At 41.4% G+C, this 23,658-nt stretch overlaps 1 protein-coding gene across 2 annotated transcripts; it reads right to left on the bottom strand.

Moving 5' to 3' along the window:
• Window positions 1–115: 115 nt before the first annotated feature.
• nova1 (NOVA alternative splicing regulator 1) lies at window positions 116–23,602 on the bottom strand. Of its 2 annotated transcripts, none has more exons than XM_079648422.1 (4): window positions 23,083–23,602; window positions 15,607–15,750; window positions 8,319–8,485; window positions 116–7,977 (listed from the first exon to the last, which is right to left on the bottom strand). In XM_079648422.1, the coding sequence occupies exons 1-4, from the start codon at window positions 23,252–23,254 to the stop codon at window positions 6,958–6,960; spliced, it is 1,503 nt and encodes a 500-aa protein (XP_079504548.1). In that variant the 5' UTR covers window positions 23,255–23,602; the 3' UTR covers window positions 116–6,957. The 2 variants fall into 2 exon arrangements, with proteins under 2 accessions (XP_079504548.1, XP_079504549.1); XM_079648423.1 differs by lacking the exon at window positions 23,083–23,602 and adding an exon at window positions 18,264–18,739.
• Between the last annotated feature and the right edge of the window lie 56 nt (window positions 23,603–23,658).

The following is a 23,658-nucleotide window of genomic DNA, read 5'->3' as shown; positions in this document are numbered from 1 at the left end:
GGGGATCGATCTATTCATAGAGCGAGATAGCTGCAATTATGAAAACACTCAACCTTTCACTCAAGTGAGACAGCGTAGCGGGACCAGGTGGAGAAAAAAAGGAACAGAAGACAAGTGATGTTAAAATGAACATTTATAATGACTCTTTGTTGCCGTCGCAAAAATAATCTTTAAAAAACAATTCAATTATTAACACTGAAATGCTGACTTCACTGGTAGTCCACGAGTCATAAAACACAACTCACTGAATTTCTTTTACAAACACAGTACTACAGTTACATTAAATAGTCATTACCGTTAAATCTATTAATGAATAATGTTCAAATAAACTAATAATAAAAACAATGACTTTTAAAACCCTCTCATTTCCTCACCATAGTAGCTGTTGTCTTTTTTTTTTTTTTTTTTACCAACAGTGTATCATTTAGAAAATATACTGCTTCTGAGATGTTCATCTGACAAAAGCAGAAAACAGACTGGCAGCATAACAATAATGGCACATGAGCTCAAACGTTGTACACTCAGTGTTTCTCAAGGGGAGTGGAAATGGGACGTAACCATTTCAGTGATCTAACATTTAGTTATGTAGGCTGGCTGCCTTTTGGCTCAGTATGGAAATATTTGGCACTCTTGCTGACAAATATTTGCCGTCAAAAGCCTTCACACTTTTGCTAAATGGCACAAGACATTCTCCTCTTATTTCTGAATATATTTAGAGGACTTTTTCATTTTAAAAGACATATAAATGCTGTCCTAGTAAGCCCTTTAGGTAGTTAATACTGCAGACTTTCACAGACTCTCCTCGTAACAAACGAAAGACAGAACTGTTGTCATTTATATCACAGAGAAATGTACCCAATCAACAAAACATCACTTCTCTTAGGTTGGAATATTTGATCTTATGCTGTCAGTCCATTTTTTTTTCTGAGATGGATAGAACAGAGGTTAAACGAAGTAAACCTGGAAAGAAACTGACATGATAATGATTGCAAGGTACTGGCATGCTTTTCTTCAGTTTACACTCAAGCAAGCGTTCAACCCCTGCAGTATCATCCAGAAAACAAAGAACAGTCTCGTGGTGTAAGATATCCAACAAATACATGAGTTCTTGGGGATGGAGAAGGTCAACTAAGTTCATGGGAGGTTCAGAGGGTCAAAGACAAAAATGGCCTCATGTCAGGTTGGCAAAGAATCCCGTATTTTCTCAGACGAAAGGGCTCAGAAATATCCGTTTAAAGGGCGGACAAAGTAGCAGGTGCTCAGTGTGATGGAACAGAGATGGTGAGGCTGAGCGAGGGACACTCAGGGAGGACAGGTTTTAAGAGAGGAGTAAGCAGTCTGTAGTTTAAAACCAGTCCTAGCCTTCTTGTGAAAGGGCTCTGTGGGCGGATGAATGTCCTGGACACATTTGGAGTGAAAATAAAAATAAACATATAACAACTTTTGGAATGATACTGCAATTCGTTTGGCATTCAGATGGGAAATAGAAATGTAAGGGGGGTTTGACACAAAAATGAGAGAAATTAACATGGCCTTTACCACTCAAAGTCTGACAAAACACTGAAACCTTGTCTTTAATTAAATGTATTACGTCAACAAATTTCACATAACTGTATTAGGTTAGTTGAAAGCAATACTATTAAGTTTAAGTAGGTTCAAGTTAATATTATTGCTTTTCAACGTTTCAGTTTTTCAGTGTCGGCTTCCTCTGTGATTATCTTTATCGGGAGGTGGTAGAGGCTTTTTTATTTCGATGGTGCCGATTATGTCTCTCAGATCTGACTGTTACATCAGCCTCAGTACCTTCAGCCCAGTGATTCAATCCCAATTTTCTGGAGAAATTAAAGCCATTTTATAATTTGTTATTCAAAGCAAAAGTGGATGCAAAAAGACAAAGTGTACAGATCCCTCCTGGTTTAACATGTTAGTGTAAAACAAAGCCCTCAGTAAGCTGTGCTGAAGGGAATGTGAAGGAGAAGCCTTCGAGTGAGCAACAGGTGCTACTTTTCTATTTTGTCTGAGACTCCAGCCCTTTCCATCATTCATGAGACCCAACACGATCAGGAATAAATAAACAAAAGTAACATCAGAGCAACAACAAATGACAAAACAAATTGAAAACTGTTGAACGTCAACATGGTTTGCTTCATTTCACATGACCCACTGATCAGTAAAGTGCATTTATGCAACACCAAACAAACAAGATAATGTTGACAGCGAATCGGAAGTTGCGTTCAAACAAATCTGGTTCATGACTGGCCGTGTGAGGCCTACCTGACTATAGCTGAAATCTGTTTTTGACATAGATATTAACTCTACATGTATTTGACATTCCTGCCCTGAATTTACATTCCCAAGACGGATGACATTCGACAGAAATAAGAAAAAGAGTAAATGTGTACATTCATAGATTAGATCTGGGCTTTCAAGCTGTGGCATAAAAAACATTATCGGTCAGGTTATATGAGGTTCAACCTGTTAGTAGAAATAAATGCATGTCTGATATCTTGAAAAAGCAAAACACAAGGAGCCAATGCACTGAATAACATTTTCACGTTTGCTTGTTTCACATATTTAATACTCCTCACTGTTCCTAAAAATCTAAATATCTTCTCTGATGATATTTAGAGACATGATAGATGATGATCTGAGATGTGTGTGCGTCTTTTTTTTTTCCGGGCCAACATGACAATAATGAGATCCCTCCCAACTCACAACACAAAAACAACTTGTTTAACATGAGGTGAGTAAACTTAAGTGCTTTACATTTGACTGCATGCAGCGTTATGTCTTTGAATGTTGCGAGACACCTCGCAAATTTTTGTAATTTTTTTCCTCCATAATTTACTTTGATACCATGCAATAGAAGACGTGCAAAAAGATAACACCTAATTTCACAAACACATTTTTGATTGTTAATGGTATGTTATGAATGCTTATAACATGTTATGCTTAGTCCATGCTGGCCTATAGAGATATTTGTGAGACAGCAGTACTTAAGCCACAGGTCAAACGAACACACAAGGGATGCATGGAGTGTAAAACAACATGGATCCATAAAAATCACAATCTTTAACTCTTACTCTATGTACCTATGGGATAAAACAATGCACAAAAAAGTTATTGTCCTTTGTTTTCTTAAGTAATGTATTTGATTATCTTTTCTTAACTTAAAAGACAGTGTTTGATTGGCACTTGATCAGCACTTCTAAACAAGTTATTGATATCTAACATCTGATCGCACATCTACAATTTCAGAAGCTGCGGAGGTCTAGTTTGGCACAGGTTGTACTATGAAGTCTATTATTACTTTTACTATCTTACCAATACTGTATAGTATTTTATACACCTCGTTTTATGCTCTTGCCTTTGAGAGCATGTTTCTAATCAACAGACCAGACATCTTTTCAACTAAAATATTTTGTATAGTTTACTTATCAAATAGCAGCATTTTCATAACTTACAAAAAGTACATGTAAACCTATTCATTCAAAATCTTAGTAATTTCAAAGGTTCATACAACAGACATAAAACACAAAACAGGACAACATGCTACTATATTGCTTCCAATATTCTTTACATTTTCTTACTGTCAAACTAAATCATCAATGACAGAAATATGGACACCACCGGCTGATGATGAGTCATCATAATGCACAAACAAATCGCAAAGCTAATCTTAATCAGGCTTAGTTGGCACTCTCATCATCCACACAAATATAACATAGTTCACATTGTATCGACAACGCTGGACTGCATTTGGACTACAAACTAGAATAGCTACAATAAAGTACATATAGATCATATGACATGACATATTGTATTCCACAGAAATGAATTCTAGTCATTTTCAGATAAGAGGATATGCATAAAGGATGTCGTTGTTTCGGCTTGAGGTCACAAACAAGTTCCCACCTTACTCTCACTATCTTATGCATTCTGTCCTTTCTACACTTTGTTTAGAGGCTGAAACTTGAGCTAAATTTGTTCAGCTGACATATGAAGATCTATTTTGCCTCCTTTTGGAAGAAAAACAGCTCTTTCTCTTCCCCTAGAAGGCCAAAGTTCATAGTCTAAATCCTACTTGTTTTTCTTATAGAGGGAATTTGATACTTTGAGCTAACGTTGCTGGTTGGTCTTGTGGGTGTCACAGTTTTGGAGGCAGGTGTTTTCTGTGCATTTAAGCCTTGTGAACTCTACGGCCTGGGATAATATTTTCATACCCTTTTGACCTATAGTGCATAACTCCCACCACCAGCACACCACCCATGAGAAGACAAGACAGGAGGAAGGAGAAAGAGGGGGAGAGCACAGAGCAGGAAGAAGCACAGACAGGGATTAGGACACAGGAGGGATCTCAGAACGGTGAGAAACAGCAACATGCAGGGGAATAAAATGCTGAGAGGAAGAGGAAAGTTTATGAAGGGCAGAGAGAAAATTGTATTTGGCACAATGTAATGATCCGAGAGCTTTAAAAGGAGAACTCTCTGCAGTCAAGCAGTCCAGTTGCATTGATAAAACATTCCCTTGTTTTGTGCTTGTATCTTATTATATGCTAAAAACTTGGGCAGGAAAAGATTATAGTATGCTATGATTTTAATAGTGGCCAGATTGTAGTTATGGATGACTGTGAAGCCTTCCGGACACGAAGTGAAAGGAGAGATTTCAGATAGGAAGAAAGGCTCACTGCTGCAATGCTTAGACAAGAGGAGTTGTTTTTAAATCCATTTATCATAGACCATGAACGATGAAAAGAGAAGAGACAATTTGTTAAAGTTTCTTATAAACGGGAGAGGTTCTGATTTTTTTGGACTCTACTCAGCACCAACCCTCACAGCCGTTCATTCAGGAAGCTGATCATAGAGCTCGGGTTGATAGGGACAATTGAAAATATGTTTCAAAGGAGGGAAGTGGACGTAATAGGACTGGAGAGTGCAGGAAAGTGTGGTGGGAATAATTTGTGGTTCACTGATCAGAAAACGTCTGCTAATTTAAGTGCAGTGCATTGGTACTGGTAAACAGAAACATCACAAGACGCTGGAGTATAAATGCTCTTGTGGATATTTATCCCTTCTGTCAGTATTGGTAGGTCTTGTTTATGTGACATATATGTGCACATTAAAATATACTCACATCCCAGCAGGGACAGACATGCTTTACATTGTGTTCTTAATGTCTCACAGTGCAGTCTTCAGAGACCCAGTGTACTCAGGATGAACAGCACGGATAGCAGCACAGAAGGAAGCCAAGGTAATCTTCGAGTGCTTAACAATGCTCTAGACAATTAGCCTCCCTGCATTAGACAAACAATTGCCCATAAAAGACAACGATGCCAAAACATTTCTCGATGTTTTATTACGCTCTCCACCCGCAGTTAGTGAGTGTTAACGTGTTTTGGGAACGACAACAGGCTGTCTGGATGAACTGAAGTATCTCTTTTTGTCTTGATGTTAATTGGAAAGGATGGCTCACAGAAAAAAATGAGTCCAACCCTTCTTTTCAAGTGTCATTCTACTTCCCTTTTATTGATGTATGTGTCTTATGACTATTTGGTACCCTTAATGTAAAGGCAATATTTTCTTTGTTCACAGATATTGGTTCATACAGCTTTTCTTATCAAAATGCTTTTGTAGTGCTTTGTTCCCTTTGTTGACTGAACTGGTTAGACACTGCATTAAGGTAGCTTTAAGTTAATTCTGGGACGAAACAAGTGTATGACTAAGGCAAACATATTGTCAGGTTAATTGGCCAATTTCTTGAAAAAACCTGCATTGGGAGCAAGGATGGACTTTAAATATTAAGACTGGAATGCTTTTCATCATGAAAGGCTGAAATCAATACTTTTTCATTAAGTGAGAGGCTGGGTCAGATCCAATGGGCTACTAATGGCTGGACGACACATCAGTTGTTCAAATTAAAAGAATAGTCGCCAGAGAGATTCTGATTTCATGGTAGAGGAGATATAAACCTAATCCTATAGCACCAACAAAGGGTTAAACGACATATTTACGTGTTTGTAGCTGTGACTGAATATGCAAATATGTTTCTGGGAGCATTAGTGTGTTGTGTAAAATATATTCATACATTCTGTGTCTCCTCTATCCTCTCACATTGATTATTAAACCCCTGAACTATACTTGCAGACAACAACAGTGAAGTTCAGTCTGGGTTCGAGTTATACATTTCTTCACTGCAACACAATATTTGATCCCTGTAAATAAAAAATAGCAATAGGCTTATATTGTTTTTACATTCAGATCAACCTGCATTCACAGGTTTAAATAATCTATTTGTGTTTGAATGAGACCATGTCAATAAATAAAGGATGAAAGTATAAAATACCCAAATTTAGAAAGTTCAATTATGATATGAGCCAGAATTCAACAAATGTCAACATTTTAAAGAAATTATTCTTAGATTGCTTCCCGTAGACTGAGATGACCTCAGGTGCTTGTCATAAAACCTCTACCCTGTTAACAATGCCTTCTGCATTGTATACAAAGAGCAAGGTTTGTAAAACAGCTCTATCAGCTGACTGGAACTTCATCTGACTTGCTCAACTCGCCGGGAGCTGAGGTTTGCAACTGAAATAAAACCAACAAAACCCAAACAAGAAAAGGAAACAGCTATGAGGTTTTGGAGGGGGGTGAAACCCTGCGGCCTCACCCTTGAATCTGCAGCTTGGCAGTGGACCAGTTCAGCTTACGTTGATCACCATCGTCAAAAGGACTCGACACAAACTTTTAAAAAACATCAGGACATCAGTCCTAAAAACACATTCACATATCACACACACTTATCTTGGTTGTCTCCCCCACCTCCTCCTTTGTGATTCTTTCATTTGATTCTGAAATATTGAACAGATATTTGGACGCTTCTTTTTCTATTCATCGTGACTCTCTCAATTCCCTTCTATCTCTGTCTTCATCCTTTCCTTCTTTCCTCTTCCTTTAACTTTTAGCCCACCTTTTGTGGGTTGGTAGCGCGCACGCCTTGCTCGTAAGTGATCCGCTGGCTGATCAGATACTGCGCTGCTTGCGTAGCGGCTGGCGACCCTGTTATGGTAACTTTACGGTTCCGAGTACCAGGAATGAACTCTCCCTTTTTGGAGATCTGGATGCGGGCTCCTGTTAGCTCCTGGTATTCTACCAGCGTTTTCCCTCCTTTCCCCAAAATGGCACCAACCAGATTCTCGGGCACAGCAATCTCAACCACGTCCTTGGCCCCATCCCCCAGCTTCTCTGCTGCCAATAGAGAGGAGGCCATCAGTGGGGATGAAGCATTTAGGTAACCATTGGAAGCCCCTGTAGCAGCTGCTAGAGAACCCAGGGAGAATCCCCCGAGGCCCACACCCGGGTGGCCCACACCACCGGACACATCACTAGCGTAGGAGGCTAGCAGGTTAGCTGCAGCAGCAGCAGCCGGGTTGGCGCTAGCTGCGACTGCAGCGAGGACCCCAGAGGCAGCTGCAGGGTTGAGGCCCAGGCCGAGGGTGTTGGTGTTGTAGCCGTAGCTGGCCAGCGTGTTGAGGGCTGAGGTGATGGCCAGCAGATCGTTGCCAGAGAAGGTGGACATGGTGGCGGGGAAGGCACCCATTCCTGTCAGGCCGGCCTGGCCCAGAAGGCTGGAGGCGGTAGCAGCGGCTGCGGCCGCATTGGGCATCACCTCGGCTGTGTTGGCGTAGGGGGAGCCGGTGGGGTTGGAGTTGGCCACGGGGCCCGAGACATTGGAATAGCTGATGTTGAGGCAGCTGCTGCTTTGAGGGTCCTCCTGGATCTTCTGTACTATGATCTCTACTGCCTTGCGGTTCTGTTCAGGTTCCCCACTGATGGTTACCACCCGCTCCTGCAGGTTGATGCCCTCTGGCTTCTGGGAGAGCTGCACCCAAGCCCCTGACTGCTCCATCACGGCTTTCACTGTGGCTCCACCCTTGCCAATGATCAGCCCAGCTGTGCTATTGGGCACAATCAATTTTGCCTGTAGAGAGAAAGAAAGATTAAAGTAGCAATAAAAGGTAACAAGGTAAATGTTTTTTAACATAAGTGGTTGTCAGAAAGAGGGATGTCTTTCACTGAGTCAGAGTACTATCCCAGCCCTAGCTTTACTCAGCTATTTGTTAATCCCCGGGGTGTAGGCTGCAGCTGCCACATGGCCTATGAAAGACTGTAGGTAAAAATAACCACATACTCTCACATTTTCCTGACCCTACCAGACTGTGGGTCATTGCACAGAGAAAAATAAGACTGGGGACCTATAAACAAAGTGTCTCGGAAGTGCCAACGCATCTTCATGACCTTATTGACCGTACAGTATCTCACCTGTTTGACGCGGTCAGGGTTGACGGTGGTCTGTGGCTGCAGTATGCTGACTGGTTCAGGTTTTTGAGCGCTCTGGGGCATCTCGCGGACTTTCTCCGCAATGAAGTTATGGACGCCATTGAGGGCTTCGACTGTACCCTGTATCAGACAGACACGTTCTGTTGTGCCTATGATGAGAGAGTAGAAAGAGGACAAACACAAGTGATTAGTTACTGTAATGTTCTCTGTACTGGGCGAGTAGGTTTGAGGGATCTGCTAGGGGTTGGACTAAAAACTACATTTATATTACGATGCGCTGGTATTGAAAAATGCACCTTGACATTTTACAAAGAGACCCAATTACTGAGCTATTCCTCGCCTCCATTCAAACGATCAACAGAAAACAGCTGAAGTAATCGTGCTTGGTTAGCAACTCACTGGGAGGTACAAGGATTCCACTTCAATGATGTAACTCTTTCAGGGCTGTAACACTGAGACCAGCTTTGCCTTGCAGCTCTAATGGACTGAACACAAGCCCATTCCCCCCCCCCAGGCTTCTTTCTACACCCACACTGACAACCCAACCAGCATTCCATTGCCATGGTAAAGGGGCAGAGCCGTGGAAACAGGTGATGCAACAGCGAGTCCTTTATACTTGCTTTCACCGTTTTAAAAACATTCTTCCTTTTGTATAAACCTTCCCGTCTTGCTCCCCTGAACATTTTTATCTTTTTGGGTTGAAAAGAAATGGAAACATCACTGGATCTTTTTTAGATGACTTAACAGATGGCATACATCTGAATAAGGCAAACAATAATTGAGTAAATGTAATATTAGACATTTGAGTAAAGAGGTGCTGCTCATTATTGGTATTTCAACTTCTTGTCAAAAGACTTGACACAAACCTCCAGATCTGCCCTAAAGAAAAATGTTTAGAACCAAAGAAATGCCAAAATAAGAATCCAGGGAAATCAGCAGAAGAGAGACCAGGTGTTCTTTTTGCCATAGACATGTACTGTATAATGGATGTTAGTCAATGAGTCAGGTTAAGCATCTCAGGAAAATAAGTAGGAATCTCTAATTGGAAAAAATGGAGAAAAGGGCACTTGACCTGCAGTCGACCTTATTTCTTGTTTCCTGGTTAAGTTCTCGATAATAAACATAAAGGGCTACATAGAACATTCATATACAACTACTGGAGGTAAAGTCCCTGCAAAATTTACCCTGGTTCCAACTGTCATTTATATACAAAAAAAAAGAAAAAGCAGGCTATATAGTAAACCTCTTAGAGGTTTGGACATTCCATATACTTAATTCACTAGGTCCTTCCATTGTGACTTGATTAAGTTATTATCTTTTATCCATTTCCTTGTTTTATGATTGCTATTCTTATCTCTGGAAAAAAAATGTTTTACAATTGCCTGTAATTGGTGTTTCCCCAAGTAATAGGTTAGTGGGTTCTTGTTTAGAGAAATGCCAAATATATTTGACATTTCTCTTATAACTGTTTCCCAGAAGTCACACAAAACATTACAGGACCAAAGTATATGCGTATGGTTGGCCTTCTGCTCACTGCATTCTCTCCAGCATTTTGAAGGGAGATTTGATTTCTATTTACTGTGAATTTGGGGGGTCTTGAAGTAACACATTAAAATCTTCCATGTGGATTCTTTCCAGTTTGAGTTGGTTGTGTTATTGATGTTTTTGCACATTTGTTCCCAATCTGCCATTGGTATATTGCAGGATAGTTAATTTCCCCATGCATTCTTTACATTGATAATACTGTGTTCATCATGATGGTTAAATAGTAATATTGTAACCATCTTAGTTAGAAATTGTGTTTCCATTCCAGAGTCATACATTTTAAGCATATTTTTTATCAGTGGGTTGATTTCTTGAAAACATTTCTTTTTTTTAAGTCAGAAAGATAACTTCTCACTTGGAAGGACTTCCGGGTGAACTAGAGGACTAGACACGAGACAAACAGAAGTCCACGAGTACAGGCACTTCACCCCTCTGTGAATGTTTATTTTGAGACAACAAGATAAACTTCCTATTGTTTCTTTTAATGGTGGAGGAAATGAATTATTGTGTGTATGAAATGGTTTCCTTGATAAAAACAATCGGTATTTTAAAAAAGAGGAGGTCGCTTACCAATATTTGTGCAAAACCTTATCGCACTGGAGTAGAAGATAAAAAAGAAAAATGTGGCTAATATGCAGATATTATACTTCAGGCTTAGATATTGGAATGTACTTAGACTGAGCCATATCTTTGCTCACCCTTTACCAATACAACCAACTAAAAACTAGGCCATCTTGAGTGATGCAACACGTCCTTAGAAGACTGCCTAGCAATTATTGCTTTTTATTCACTTTTCGAGAACCAACAGTATAGCGTAAGGATGTACCTCTACTTCACTCGGTGCAGCAACATCTTTGGAAGTAAAATGGTCTTCAAGCAGTGTCAGGGCTGCTTCCAGATCAAGTGATCTTAAAGCAGGGACCATGATTTATGACTTTTGTCTCAGATGAGGCACCATTAAGTTGGTATTTAACTACGTGAATGTTTCATTTTTATTCTCCACTCTTTTCACTTCCTAAATTGCTTGCATCAGCAACTGCCTGCTGTCTCTCCTTGAAGGTGACGTATTTCATAATAAAAGCTTTGAATTGCAGTATGAGTTGGCTCGTCCTCATGTTAGCAGAAGGGGGGGGGGCGGGTGTTAGTGCCCCTGAGAACACACACCTCAGCCTTCAGCTTTCCCCATGACACCAATAACTCTAATCTTGGTTCTGAATTAGGAACGTTTGAATAATTCTGTCCTACTTGAGCTTCTTTATGATTCCGCGGAACATACCATTATTTATTATATCATTAGACTGTTAGCATGTCACACATAAATTATCAAACCTAATTAGTGTCATCACATCAGCAGAAGTGTAAAGTATTTACTCAAATTAAGCTGTGATGTTTCTGTTGGAAATTCCAGTGTTAAATCAAATTACCCAGTTAAAACACTGTGTGCTCAGCACTTTTTGTACAATGGAGCTCAATAACAGAAAGGAAGACGATATGCAGGATTTGATAAACACAATACTTGTTAGTAGGGTCTGTTTATAGTTGGTTTGGGTCTTTTCATGGAATTTGTCGATTATAAGAAAAATAGGAGAAAAGCACCAGACTACACCTTTACGAAATATTTAGTCACTACAGTATACTATTCAGTTTGGCAAGTATGTATTAAAAGTAAATATCAGAAATACAAATCAACAAAACAACAAATACACCAAATGGTAGAGAGGCTAACCCCCTAACCCTAACACACGAAAGTGAACTGTAAAACACATAGTGGTCGCATGACTATTAAAACCAATTTCATATGCAAGGTAAATATTCACTTGCTAGTCATCAGTTACTGTGATGTACAACACCAAAGGAGGAGCTACACAATGTTTCAATTCATGGTTGTTCATGCCAACTGGTGCACGTCTTTTATCACTTCCCGTTTGAAAAAAATTATGAAGCATTATTCAATCTTGTTTACTCACAGTGTCAAAGTAAGTGATAGTGTATAACTGGAAGCATGAGTATTGTATGGAAATGCAACACAGTTCTCAGTAATTAAAAGCAAAGCAGGCATTTTGTTTTGTTGCAAACAACGAGCTATTGAGAACACAAGTTGATTGATTGGCGGTGTACTGCTTGCATTACTCATTACCCAATTGGCATCAGCAAAAGAAGCCTTGGAGAAAATGTCTGGCAACAAAGTGACTCATTAGTGGAGAAGCAGAAACTAGTTCTACCTATTGACTACTCATAACTGTTTCTGCCTAAATTGTTTCTTTTCATTATTAAAACAATTAAATTATGTAAGCGATCATTTCAAGACTATTGGCTGCTTAAAGTGGCTAGCATAGCAATTGCTGAAATGACCCTTTAAATAATAAACACTGTCCCCCAAGCTAGTGGCTACTGGCTAGCTTAGCTGGTAAGTAGTCACTATTAGCAGCTATATTAGCCGTTAGCTTCGAGGAGATGTTCATTACTTTAATGTGTTTTTATGCAATTAAGTTTTGCACCTCGATAAGGTTTGAGTACTTGCAAGAGAAAGAGTAAAAAGTATGGCGATGAGGGTGAGATATCCTGGCTTTTAGTATGGCGTCAAACTCTTAAAACACAAAGTCCTCTATTTCACATAATGCAACTTGGTAGCGTATTTCCCACCTCAGATGTCAGTCAGAAGTGTGTAGTGTGTATCCCTATGCTGAGATAACCACCATATTACATCCTGAATCTTCTCAAGCTGAGCATTTATCTTTTTTTTAGAAGTAAGCTGACCTACATGTGTACAACTTATGGAGTGCCTTTTAAATTAAAATCTTTTAAATCTGGAGTGTAACAACTGTTTCTGGAGGAAGTCGCTCACCAGGGAGAGCTGTTGTTCACTGAAGGCAAAGACATGAATCTGAAGGAAGTTTCCATTAGTTTGAAATCCCTGTGCATGATGTCATCCCAGACAGTAATACTGCTCTATAGGGAGAGGAAGTGTGTACAGTATACAGCGTATGGAGAAACAACTAACTGCTTATTTTTCAGTAGGTTATTTGTTCCTTTTTGAACAAAATATCTCTATATCTTTAAATCTATGGTGTTTTCCAGTGTGAAGTCACATAGTGTGACTGATATTTTAATAATCATAAAATAGAAAACATAGACCCAGTGTTTCTATGACATCACAACAAACTCATCTGTTCGTGCCTTGCAAAGAAACTCAATACATGTAGTTGGACGGAGGCCAGCTGCAACAAGCAAAGTTTGAGGTTTTGTTCCTAAGTTTGTGTGTGAATGTTAAACTCCCACGGCTCCCTGCTTAAATATGCGGATGTGTGTGAGTAGGTGTGAGTGGGGATGTGTGTTTACTCACTGCACGATACTTAGCGGCGAATGCAAAGTATGCTGCATTTACGGGGGCACGAGTATCCAGCCATGCAACAGTTCAGATTCAACAGTAAAACAAAAACCAAACCGTTACTGCCCATGTGTTAGGAGGCAGGAATGCAAACACAATTTTAGGAATAGTATGATGTCATCTCTTTTGGCCTGAACTCTCCGAACTACCAGGAACCAAATCAGAGAGAAACATTGAGCGGAAAGAGGAGGAAAGGGGAAACTTGGCGTGTGCTGGAGCAGCTTGACTACAGCTGGTAGAGGGGTCAGGTCCACTGAGAGAGATTGAAACAGGCTATTTCTGGGCCTGCCCCCTGTCCCCTCGCTCACATACAATCATGTATCATCCACACCGTTCACTATCTCCCCTCATCCATCTCCGTCGGCCACAGCAGGGCCCAGTTGTACAGTCCCCATTGAGACCTTTGAATTCATGGTCTCATGTCTTACTCTGACACATGGGAGATGTGAGGTGGGTGGGAGTTTTACACTGAGCCGTCACAGAGAGGACTGCAGAAGAAAATGGCTGCATCGGTTGCTGTCTGTTGATTTCTCTAGTGTGCGATTGTGATGTGGTTGGAGTGTGCTCTGGCTGCCGCAGGATGAGAGGTGAGGGCGTGAACTGTGTAATGGCATTAGCGTGCCATATTAGCCCAAACTGCAGCTGATCCAACAATGAAGAAAGGTAAATCATTAGTACACTGCAAAAACTGAAACGTTGAATTTATTTAAATGTATTATGTGAACAGATTTCGCATAACTGTATTAGGTTAGTTGAAAGCATAATATTACGTTTAAATTAAAAATATTAGGTTCAACTAAATATTATTGTTTTCAACTAACAACTCAACTAATACAATTATGTGAAATCTGTTGACATAATAAATGTAATTAAAGTGAACGTTTCCGTTTTTTGGGTATAGCTGATGAGTTAGCGAATGATTATCCTAGTCTAGAATTCAGGACAGGTTTTTGTATTACCTTGCTGTTAAAAACGTTACCGAGTTGCCCATACTTTATACCGTTTTTTCAAAGCTTTAGCCTCAACTGACTTAACAGGAAGCGACACTCTCCGCTATTGTGCAGTGTACAGTAGAGTCGTTTCATTTGACTTGTGTTGGCCAGAATAACTACCCAATCAGATCCTTGCCAGCACCCTCTCCCTGAACTATTCTCACTCATCACTATAATGAGTAGGGGGATGGGCTGAGCAGGTGGTGGCCTATGAACACAGCCACAACCCAAAGAGAGGAATAAGGATACAGATCACTTCTTTTATTTGTTCCTAGGCTAATGAATTAGCCGTAGCTAAGAGAAACTCCGTGGGAGATAGATGTTCAGGAACATTTTTGGCACCCACATCGCATCATCATTCCTTTGCTTTCCCCAATTGCTCTTTAATTCCTTGCCACAATCCTGTCAGTGTAATATTTCACATGTAACTCACAACAGAACAGGTCCAATTCAAACCATGTTGTAGATTTCCCCTCAAGGCAGTGTATTTTGTGCTCTTAATTATTTCAAAGAGCTGACATTGTAGAGGTCAAAGGGCTCAAGGCCTTTATGAGTCAAAATTGAGAGGTGGAGAACAACCTATCTCTGCATTTGCTTTTAACAGTGCTTTAGGCAAAATAAGCTTTGAATCCTTTTATTAAAAACTAAATCTATTTCTTGTGTTTTCAGTTTGTGCATATTTCAGACATCATGTACTAACCATTTTCCTATCCAAAAGAGGTTATAATAGCAAGTTCTAAACATATATAAACTAAAAAAAAAAATACACTACAACACAGGGATTATTAGCTTTCATCAGTTATCACTGGATCTAATAAGCAGCGAGGCGCTCAGCACCTGTTGTTTTCAGCAGGTTGAAGCCTCCTCTGAGGCATGAAGGACAGACACCCAGACTCCTCTACGACTCAGGCATTTCTCTTTGGAGGATAAGATGGTTCAGCTTCGACCTGCATATGATAGGGGTCACCGGCTGCCTGCGCATCCTTCTCATGTCGCCATTTTTGAGAGAAACTCCCACAATTAAGGCTCTCCATGTCCTATGCGCCACAGAATCTTTGGGGTGAATGTCAAACCCACACAATATTCCGAGAAGAAAAAAAGGAAATACAGCGACATGAAACTGGAAAACCCACGAACAAACCCTGCAAGGAAGGGTGCAACCTGCCATCAAAGCAACTTCAAAAAAACTGAAATTTCCTGTGGACTTAAAGGCTGCGTCTGACAGCTGTTCCATCTACATGCAATTTTAGTTTCTCCAGGATCCCTTGCTTATCTCATCCCTAATTCAATAAATCCAACCACTCCTCTCAGAAGCTCTTTATGCCCACCAATTGTTAATTCTTACCTGGGTAGAAGTCTTTGGATTTGGACAGCTTAATAGTGGCACCCGTCTCTTTCTGCAGTTGTACGATGGTCTGGCCACCCTTGCCAATTATAGAGCCGGCTGCATAGCTGGGGATCAGCACCTTCAGGAAGTACTCGCCCTCCTCTGGGGGAAAGAAACATAAAGTGAGAAAGGGTCACATCATCATGTACACACCATGCTTGTGCCCAACCCCCAATGCTCAAACCAGCAAAATATCTCAATTGAGACACAAAGCTTCAACATATAAGGGGAAAGACAATAAAATAATATTGTGTCTATATTCCTCTGGTCAAGAAAAGGCATACGGGAGAAGGGTAAGGTTTGCCTTTTGAGTTTATTTTAGCTTTCAGTGAATTCACATTTTTTTAGAGACTGTGACATGTTCTGTGTCCTGTCCCAGTTTCAGATGATGACCTCCTTTCCAGTTTGCAGAGGTCTAATTTTAACTGTTTTCAAGGAGTTTCAGGAAACATGACTAAATGCAAAGCCAGGTCCAGTGTTACCTATCATTTTTCACACATCTGATTTAAAGGAATGTCGAATTAATAATTAAAATGCCATCCGAATGCAAAAGGTAGCTTGTGTATTCTGAGAAAGAAAGTTACACTTAGCCAACTAAACACATGAATTCATTATCCATGCAGTTCATTTACGCAAAGACAGAGTGATCCTTCTTAATTAACAGACAGGAGGAGAACATATGGGAACCAATCCCACAGATTTGTTCAAAGGGTATACTGCCAACATGGTCTAAATCTCCTCCATTTTGGAAGGGGCTGCTGTGGCTTACAGTGGCTTGTAGCAGCCGGTGATTGACAGCCCGTCAGTTTCAAGAATTTACAGGCAAACATGGTTTTTTTGCCCCTTTAAGTTGAGAAACACAAAAATAATCAGCACTAAAGTGGGCCGTCCGGGAAAAACCTAATCATATTGAGATTGGACCCAAATAGATTTAAAGAACCTGCCTATAAATGAGAAGTAACATTATTTATAGGTGTGGAGCGGCTGTGATTCCCCACTGATATCCAAATGTTGTAGTGATGACATCATGGTAAACACTTGGTACAGGTGCATTCTCAGGACTGGTTCAAATTGCCTGCATGCTGATTTCGATGCAATGACGTCATGGTCGATCCTTTTCAGCTGCCTCAAGGGTGACGTCATTTGAAGGGGCAGCGGTGTAAAAAGGCACTGTCCATCTTTATAGGACCGCATTTCTAATATTTTGTTTGTAGTATGATACAGAGTTTTCGATTGCAGATGCCGAGGCCACACGCTATGACATCATGACACTGCATCCAGTGTTTTTTGGAGGGTATCGAATGGGGGGGGCTAGACCGGCATGGTGGTAAGAAAGACGGATGGATGGATGTGGACCGCCCTGCACTGAGACCAACTTGTTGCCTCAGTAATGCACTCATTAGATTCAGATTTGAATGAACATGACACTGTGACATCAAGGAATTTCACAGCCTACAAGGGTCTCTTCTCTTTATTGCATTAGTATTCCCCTCATGTTCCATTCAGACACCGGCTTTCTTCCATGCACATCACCCATAATCAATGGCTCTGACAATAATGCAGATATGATTGTTGATGGAATTTCATTTGAATAATTAGTTGTGGAGACTATCCCAAATCCCAGAACATATTATACATAAATGTGCCTGAAAGCACAGACATGAAATGAAAATGGAAATGACTATTGAAAGCTAGTATATACGTCAGGTGGCGTCATTTTCCTGAAAGCATCCTAAAAAATAAATAAGAGATAAACCCGGGCATTGACATCACATAACTATCTTTGTTATCTCTGGCTGTTGTCTGATCTTTATATATAATGACATATTGCAGTCAGCTCTCTGCTTTTTTGCTACGAATAACAATAAAATGACCTTGGTGGAAAAATAAAGATCGTGCATGCCTGACACAGTCACATAGGCTTTTGAACCCTCACTCCTGCAACAAGATATCTGATTCCATACACACACAAATAATTTAATTTGATGCTGATTGCAGGATCCAAACATCCAAAGACCTGTTGGTGACAGACAAGACAAAACACAATGCGTAACTTTGCTCTCATCTCCAACCAGAGTAAACCCAGCAGGGAGGAATCCACGAAGATTCCCTCCATCTCCCTCACAGCCACGTTTGCTGTCATTAGTCAATAATTAATTATTTCCTAGTGTCTGAGATCACAGTAACAGGTTTTAATGGCGTCATGTGGTAGAGTAAACATGGCAATCTGTTGCTGCAATCCGCCAGGGGACGGGAGCACTGGGGCACGTTGGGAAACAGAGCCAGTGGGGTGGTAGTTCAAACCCCTGCCTCCATATATACTGGAAGGATGGTTTGGAGGAGAAAAGCGCACTCTGAGCCAAATGTGTTTAGTTAAGTCACTCAAGGGGGGTGGGTCAGGAGGAAATGCCTTGTGACCGTCCTCCCTCCTTCTCACTACCCTCCAAGTACCCATTCTGCATTTCAATAGACTAACCTGCTGCTGACAGGCAGCAAGGACGATGGAACAAAAATGAGCAATAATGGACAAATGAGCCGTCGGTCATTGAAATTGCACGTAGTCTAGCATGATGGATAAATTCAACAAGTCGAGACAAAAAGAGTTCGATGCTTACCCATTCTGAGATCTGCTGTTCTCAATTCCTCTGTCAGATCGCCATCAATGCCGGGGCACAATCTCTAAAGGGGATCTGAACATTAGCCTAGGCATAGGTGCAATGGTAGTGTTGAGGAATGCGGCCAGTCGACTTTTTCACCGAGGTCTAATTCATCAGTGGGTGCAGAAAAAGAGATTTCACCGCAGCATCCGAGCCATGCCTGCAGCTGGCCAGAGCCTCAATTGTCTGAGAAAATGCTAATGCAGGCTCTCAGTGTTTTCAGTGAAAGACGGCACGCATTGTTCAAGCCTGCATCGGTTTGAAGGGGGGGGGTCTTCCCTGCCGCATCACCCTTTTCACTGCTCTCATCCATATTCATCGAGTGGCCTGTCCGTCTGCAGCAGCATGCAGGACTGACACCTCGCTCCACCAATGTGTGGCCTCTTCCTCCTAGCACGTCATGTCCCCACCCCCCGATGCCGGTCCCAAAATTTTTAATTTTCTCCTCTACTCCGCCTCTTTTGACGCAGCACTATAAAGTATGGCGGCCCATTCACTCACTTCTTTTAGCGGAAAGTGACAAAGGTGAAGTGGCTTGGGGAGCGGGCTTCAGCGGTGAATGGGGAAACATGTAGATTGACCTTCAGCGGTGGCTGGAGAGGTGTACGGATAACATAAGCAGAAGATGAAGGAGGTGGAGGAGGAGTGATCTGAGACAGCGTGCCTTACGCCACACACCCTTCTTCCCTCCTTTCCCCCACCCCCAATTCCTTAGACGGCCATGTTTGAGAGGGCGGAGGGGCTCATCAACCATTGCAAATGGCAGTGCCGCAGAATGGTGGAGGGGGGTGATGAAGCCAATCACTACGCCTATAAATTTTACGCCGAGAGGTATCTTAAGTGACTGGATGTGTGTAATAACGGCATTGTGCACGGGTGTGTGTCTGTGGACATGGGGGGGGGTCCAGCTTCAGTTAATGGCTCTTTCCAGGGAAGCTGCAAAAAGGAACTCCTTTTGTCCCCGGCTTCTGATTAGTTTCATCCTCTAATCAAACACTAACATCGTGGCCCGTTTTGATTTGGATCGCTGGGCTTCCAGAAAATTCTACCAGTTCACGGAGAGATGCTATAGTTTATAGACACAGCCTCCCTGTATACTGCACTCCCCCTCACGGTCTATCCATCTCTCCTTTTCTCTCTGCTTTGCTCTGTCTTCATTTCTATCGCTCTCTCTCTCATTCTCTCTTTCACTGCCACCTGGCAAATTCACAGTCCGCTCACGTCACATCGCTCTGCAAGGGCACCTGTGTCCTTCCCACCGAAAAAAATAAAAAATACAGCTCACATTCCTGTGCCAACCTTTCCATTAGTAACATTACGAGATCACACCTAATCCCTCCGCCACACAACCTTTTGGAAAGCACATGCTTGCCAGCGACATGGGGACAGATTATGGGTAATTAGGAAGAGAAATGAATGAAAGATGTTCATTCTGGGAAGAGAAGGGCAACGCTGATAAAAGAGGAGTCATTTCCCCCATACAGGGTCCACAGCTCCTAATGCACAACGAGGGGCTCAGCTTGGAAAGAGCACAGGCTTTCTTCTCTTTGTTGTAACTGCCAGTCATGTTAATGATCAGTTCGGTAGGAATAACGTGATCAATATCAGACGCGGTCCAGAGGCTGGTGATTACAGGGACGGCTGAGGATAACCACCACTGCTAGACAGGCTGTGGGCTTTGTAATCTTACATGTAGCGCATGTAGATGGGAAGTGGTGCGTGAACACATTGCATAAAGCACAGGGTGACAAGATATGAATGAAGCATTTGTTTTGTGGAGTCTTTACAGATGTGCATTTCATGTGAACATATAAACAGCGAGCCTTTGTTTGCTTGTTTGCCTCAGTGCTATTGTCTAAATTAGCAATATATACTAATCAATAAGACGCGAAGATTGGCTGCCATTTTTCCCCTCTGGAAATCTAATTTTGGTGAGCTACTGCATACCTTACACCAGGATTTTCGCAGGTTGCAGTGAGAGACCAAAATAAAAAAATATATAATTCTAAACGATGATGTATGATGAAAAACATCTGCTATTAAAGTCCAATAAAGCTAGAGCCTCTTGAAACTTAACATTAATTTTCAAATGTCCATCCTGTTGCCCTGACATATGACTATAATGCAAAGCTCAGACTCCATTTGCAAATGTCAACCTTAAAACGTTCAAAACACCTTAATGCTTACAAATTAATTGATATCACTGTTATCCTGGTGATTTGACACAGACAGGATCTTGTTTAGGAGAGCCATCTGGAACACCTTTGACTTTGAGGAAACAAGGCAGCCTATTCAGAGTAACACCATTGCCAGGACACGATGGATTGTGCAGCACCAGAATCTAAAGCTAGTGGGGCTGTGATGCAGAGACGCTTAGAAAGAACATGGAGTCTGGCTGGTAAAATGGGGTACTACCATTATAGAAATGGCAGCAGTTAGATGTGAATGATGTATCTTTAGATTTTCAGATGCAATTTCACACCGTATAGCCACTTGTATAAGCCAGATATTAGATGGGCATTTATGGTGAAGTCCGAGAAGGAACACCATGTGACTTCACTGCCGTGGCTTTAGGGGTGCTAATGGAGGACATGTGGGAGCTGAATCGGCTCTAAAATACTGTCTGGTGGCACAAGAGGTCCTTGCTGAAGTTACATTTCTGAGTGGACGAAATCATGCTGTCTGAAATATCGAATCCAATGGTGGGGTGTCTGGGACACAAAGACAGACAAAGCAAATTTCAGTGGCATATGGTGAAGAGACTGCCTGTTCTCTACGGACGTCTCATTAGCATTACATTCTTTATAAGTGGTCCCTATGAGCGGCAGACCATAGCCATCACAAGCTGAAATAAGATGTACGGTAGCTGAAGTCAGCCATCATCCCTATTTGCTGCACTCCCACATGTTACTGATGAGTAATAAATAAAGTGTGCACACTTTGTTTATTCTTTATTGGCTGCCACCATTTCTCCTCCAAACAAAGAATTCAGGATCATTTGGCTAAAACAGCGCTGCAGTATTTCTGTTGCTCTCACTATTATCAGTACTCCCCAATGTTCTGTGATGTGCTTATACCATCACAAATCCTTTATTATCCTTTAATGTATTATTATCTCCTATAACCCTAACTCTAAAAAGGTACTAATTTATAAACATCTACACAGCCCTCTCTGGTGATTAGTGATAAAGTGGGACAATGGTTAAAGTGGGAGAACAAAGCGTAATCCTTTATCTTACATGTTCTAACTTAACTAAATAAAAACGTATGCTGAAGTATGAAAATGAAACAATATACCTCCTGTAGCTATGTATGTAGCTATACTTCCGGGTGAAATGACACACTTTATTTAAGATCCCTGCAGTGAAATGCCATGAAAGTAAAAAGTACAAGTGTTTTGAGGTGATTAAAGTAGGGTTACACAAATAAATCAAAGGATTTATAAATATTGTGCATTTATTTGATCAGGCCTACACTTTAATAGTAATTGAACGTGTTTCAGTTTGCTAACAAAAGTGTCCAAGTTAGACAGGTTATGGTTTATGTGTCATCCACCTTGTGTTCAATGTCTCTTTCTTTTTTCTTCCGTACAGCATAGAGATATTACGTTTTTTGGAGTACTAGCATAGGGGCTAAGTCATTTGGATCATAGTTCCAAAAAGAAGATGAATTGACAGAAAGTGCCCCGCTTAACTATTATTCAATGTGCATGTTATTATGTCAGAATTGTAATTGTACCATCACAAAAATGTGCTAACATATCAGACAGCCTAAAAGCTGGAAAAGCAAACAGGACTGGCACAAAAAGACAAACAGATGCTGAGATGTATCGCACCTGGACTGTGTATGACAGTAGGATTCCATGGGGTGGTTTTCCTGCTTAGCTCATCTTAACAATGTACTTAAACGCACACTTAACTCCTGACACTGTTAAGTGCAGGCCTAAAGCAGAACCACTAAAGTCTTCCAGACCACTATCAGTGAATACATGATGCATCTCAAGTGAATACAAGAGCTCTGTTATTTTTTGTCCGCAAATGAACACTTTGCTGTCCAGGATCAAAGAGTTTCCTTTCAGGTTAAATTGTCCAACTTCTATTCACTGTTATTAGGCTATAAGGCATTATGAAGCTAAGTGAGAGACTGATAGGGTATGTTTTCCAAGATTACTCTTGGATCTTGCTTATGGGACACTGCGCTCAGTTCTGATTTATTTAGGTTAAAACATGTAAAGTCAAGATAAGGACTAACTTGCAGGATGTTTGAATTTATATTCAAGATGTCATGGTGTGCCATTGCATATCTTTCATATGCTCTTCCTTTTTCTACTTCTGTTATCTGTCAACAAAGGCCTCCTCTCATTGTGTTGCTCAAAATGGAAAGCTATCTTTAGCCTCAGCTTAAAAAAGAATTAGGGAATCCCTCTTAGAGAACTAACACCATACACACTGATAAAGATAGGCTATTACACAAGGCATCAGCTTTCCACAGATTGAAAGTGTTCATAGTTGTGGACAGAGAGGTGATTGGGTTCAAATCTCAAAGCTGACCTGAGGAGGCCACTCACTCAGTCAGACCCTGCTGGGATCTGCAGCCATAAACACAGCCAAAGTGTTAACTGCACAGGTGCTGCATGGATCTGCTGCATGGAGTTTCTCTGCATGCTCATATTGACGGCAGCTACTTGCACCAGTGCGTGCAAAGGCTTCTACAACAACACCATCTGAGTTGGTGTGGAGGGGACACGGTGCTGCTTCTTGCTCTGTGTGTCTCTTACCTCCAGTGTTGGTGCGCTTGGTGCAGCCGGCCTCCTCCAGCGGAGTCTCCAGCGGTCGCTTGCGGGAGTCCGGGTTATCAGCCTCGGTCTGCTGCAGGCTGTGGAGGTTTGGGTTGGAGTAAATCCCGTTATGGTCCACAGCTGCTCCGACACCACCAGCCATCATCATCATGTTCTTCCCCCGGATCTGTAGATATATATGTGCACACACACGGAGCCTCACCACCACATAGCCTCACAGCGCGCACCGCGGTGTGAACAACAAGTTTTTTTCTGGGATTGAAAATGAAAAAATTGATGAAAATGACAGACAGCAACACCGTGGTCTGGTCTCCTCTTTCCGCTGCAGCGCGTCCCGCACAAAGCTAAATATAAAAATCCCAATGAGTGAAATGTTTAACGCGCACACCGCCGCTCCATGCTGCTCATTGTTGACGCGCAAAAAAAGCCCGCGCTTCAAATAAAGCAGTTTCAGAGGCGATCAGCCGTTAAAACAAGTGCAACAGCTTCACACAGGCTAGGTCTGGAACAGAGCTTTTCTAAGTCATCTGCACGTCATGTTTCAGTGAAGTCCTG

This window comes from Notothenia rossii (assembly GCF_949606895.1).
Source record: "Notothenia rossii genome assembly, chromosome: 9".
NCBI lineage: Eukaryota > Metazoa > Chordata > Actinopteri > Perciformes > Nototheniidae > Notothenia > Notothenia rossii.
The sequence above is the reverse complement of the archived record's forward strand: the minus strand, read 5'-3'. Positions and strand labels throughout refer to the sequence as shown.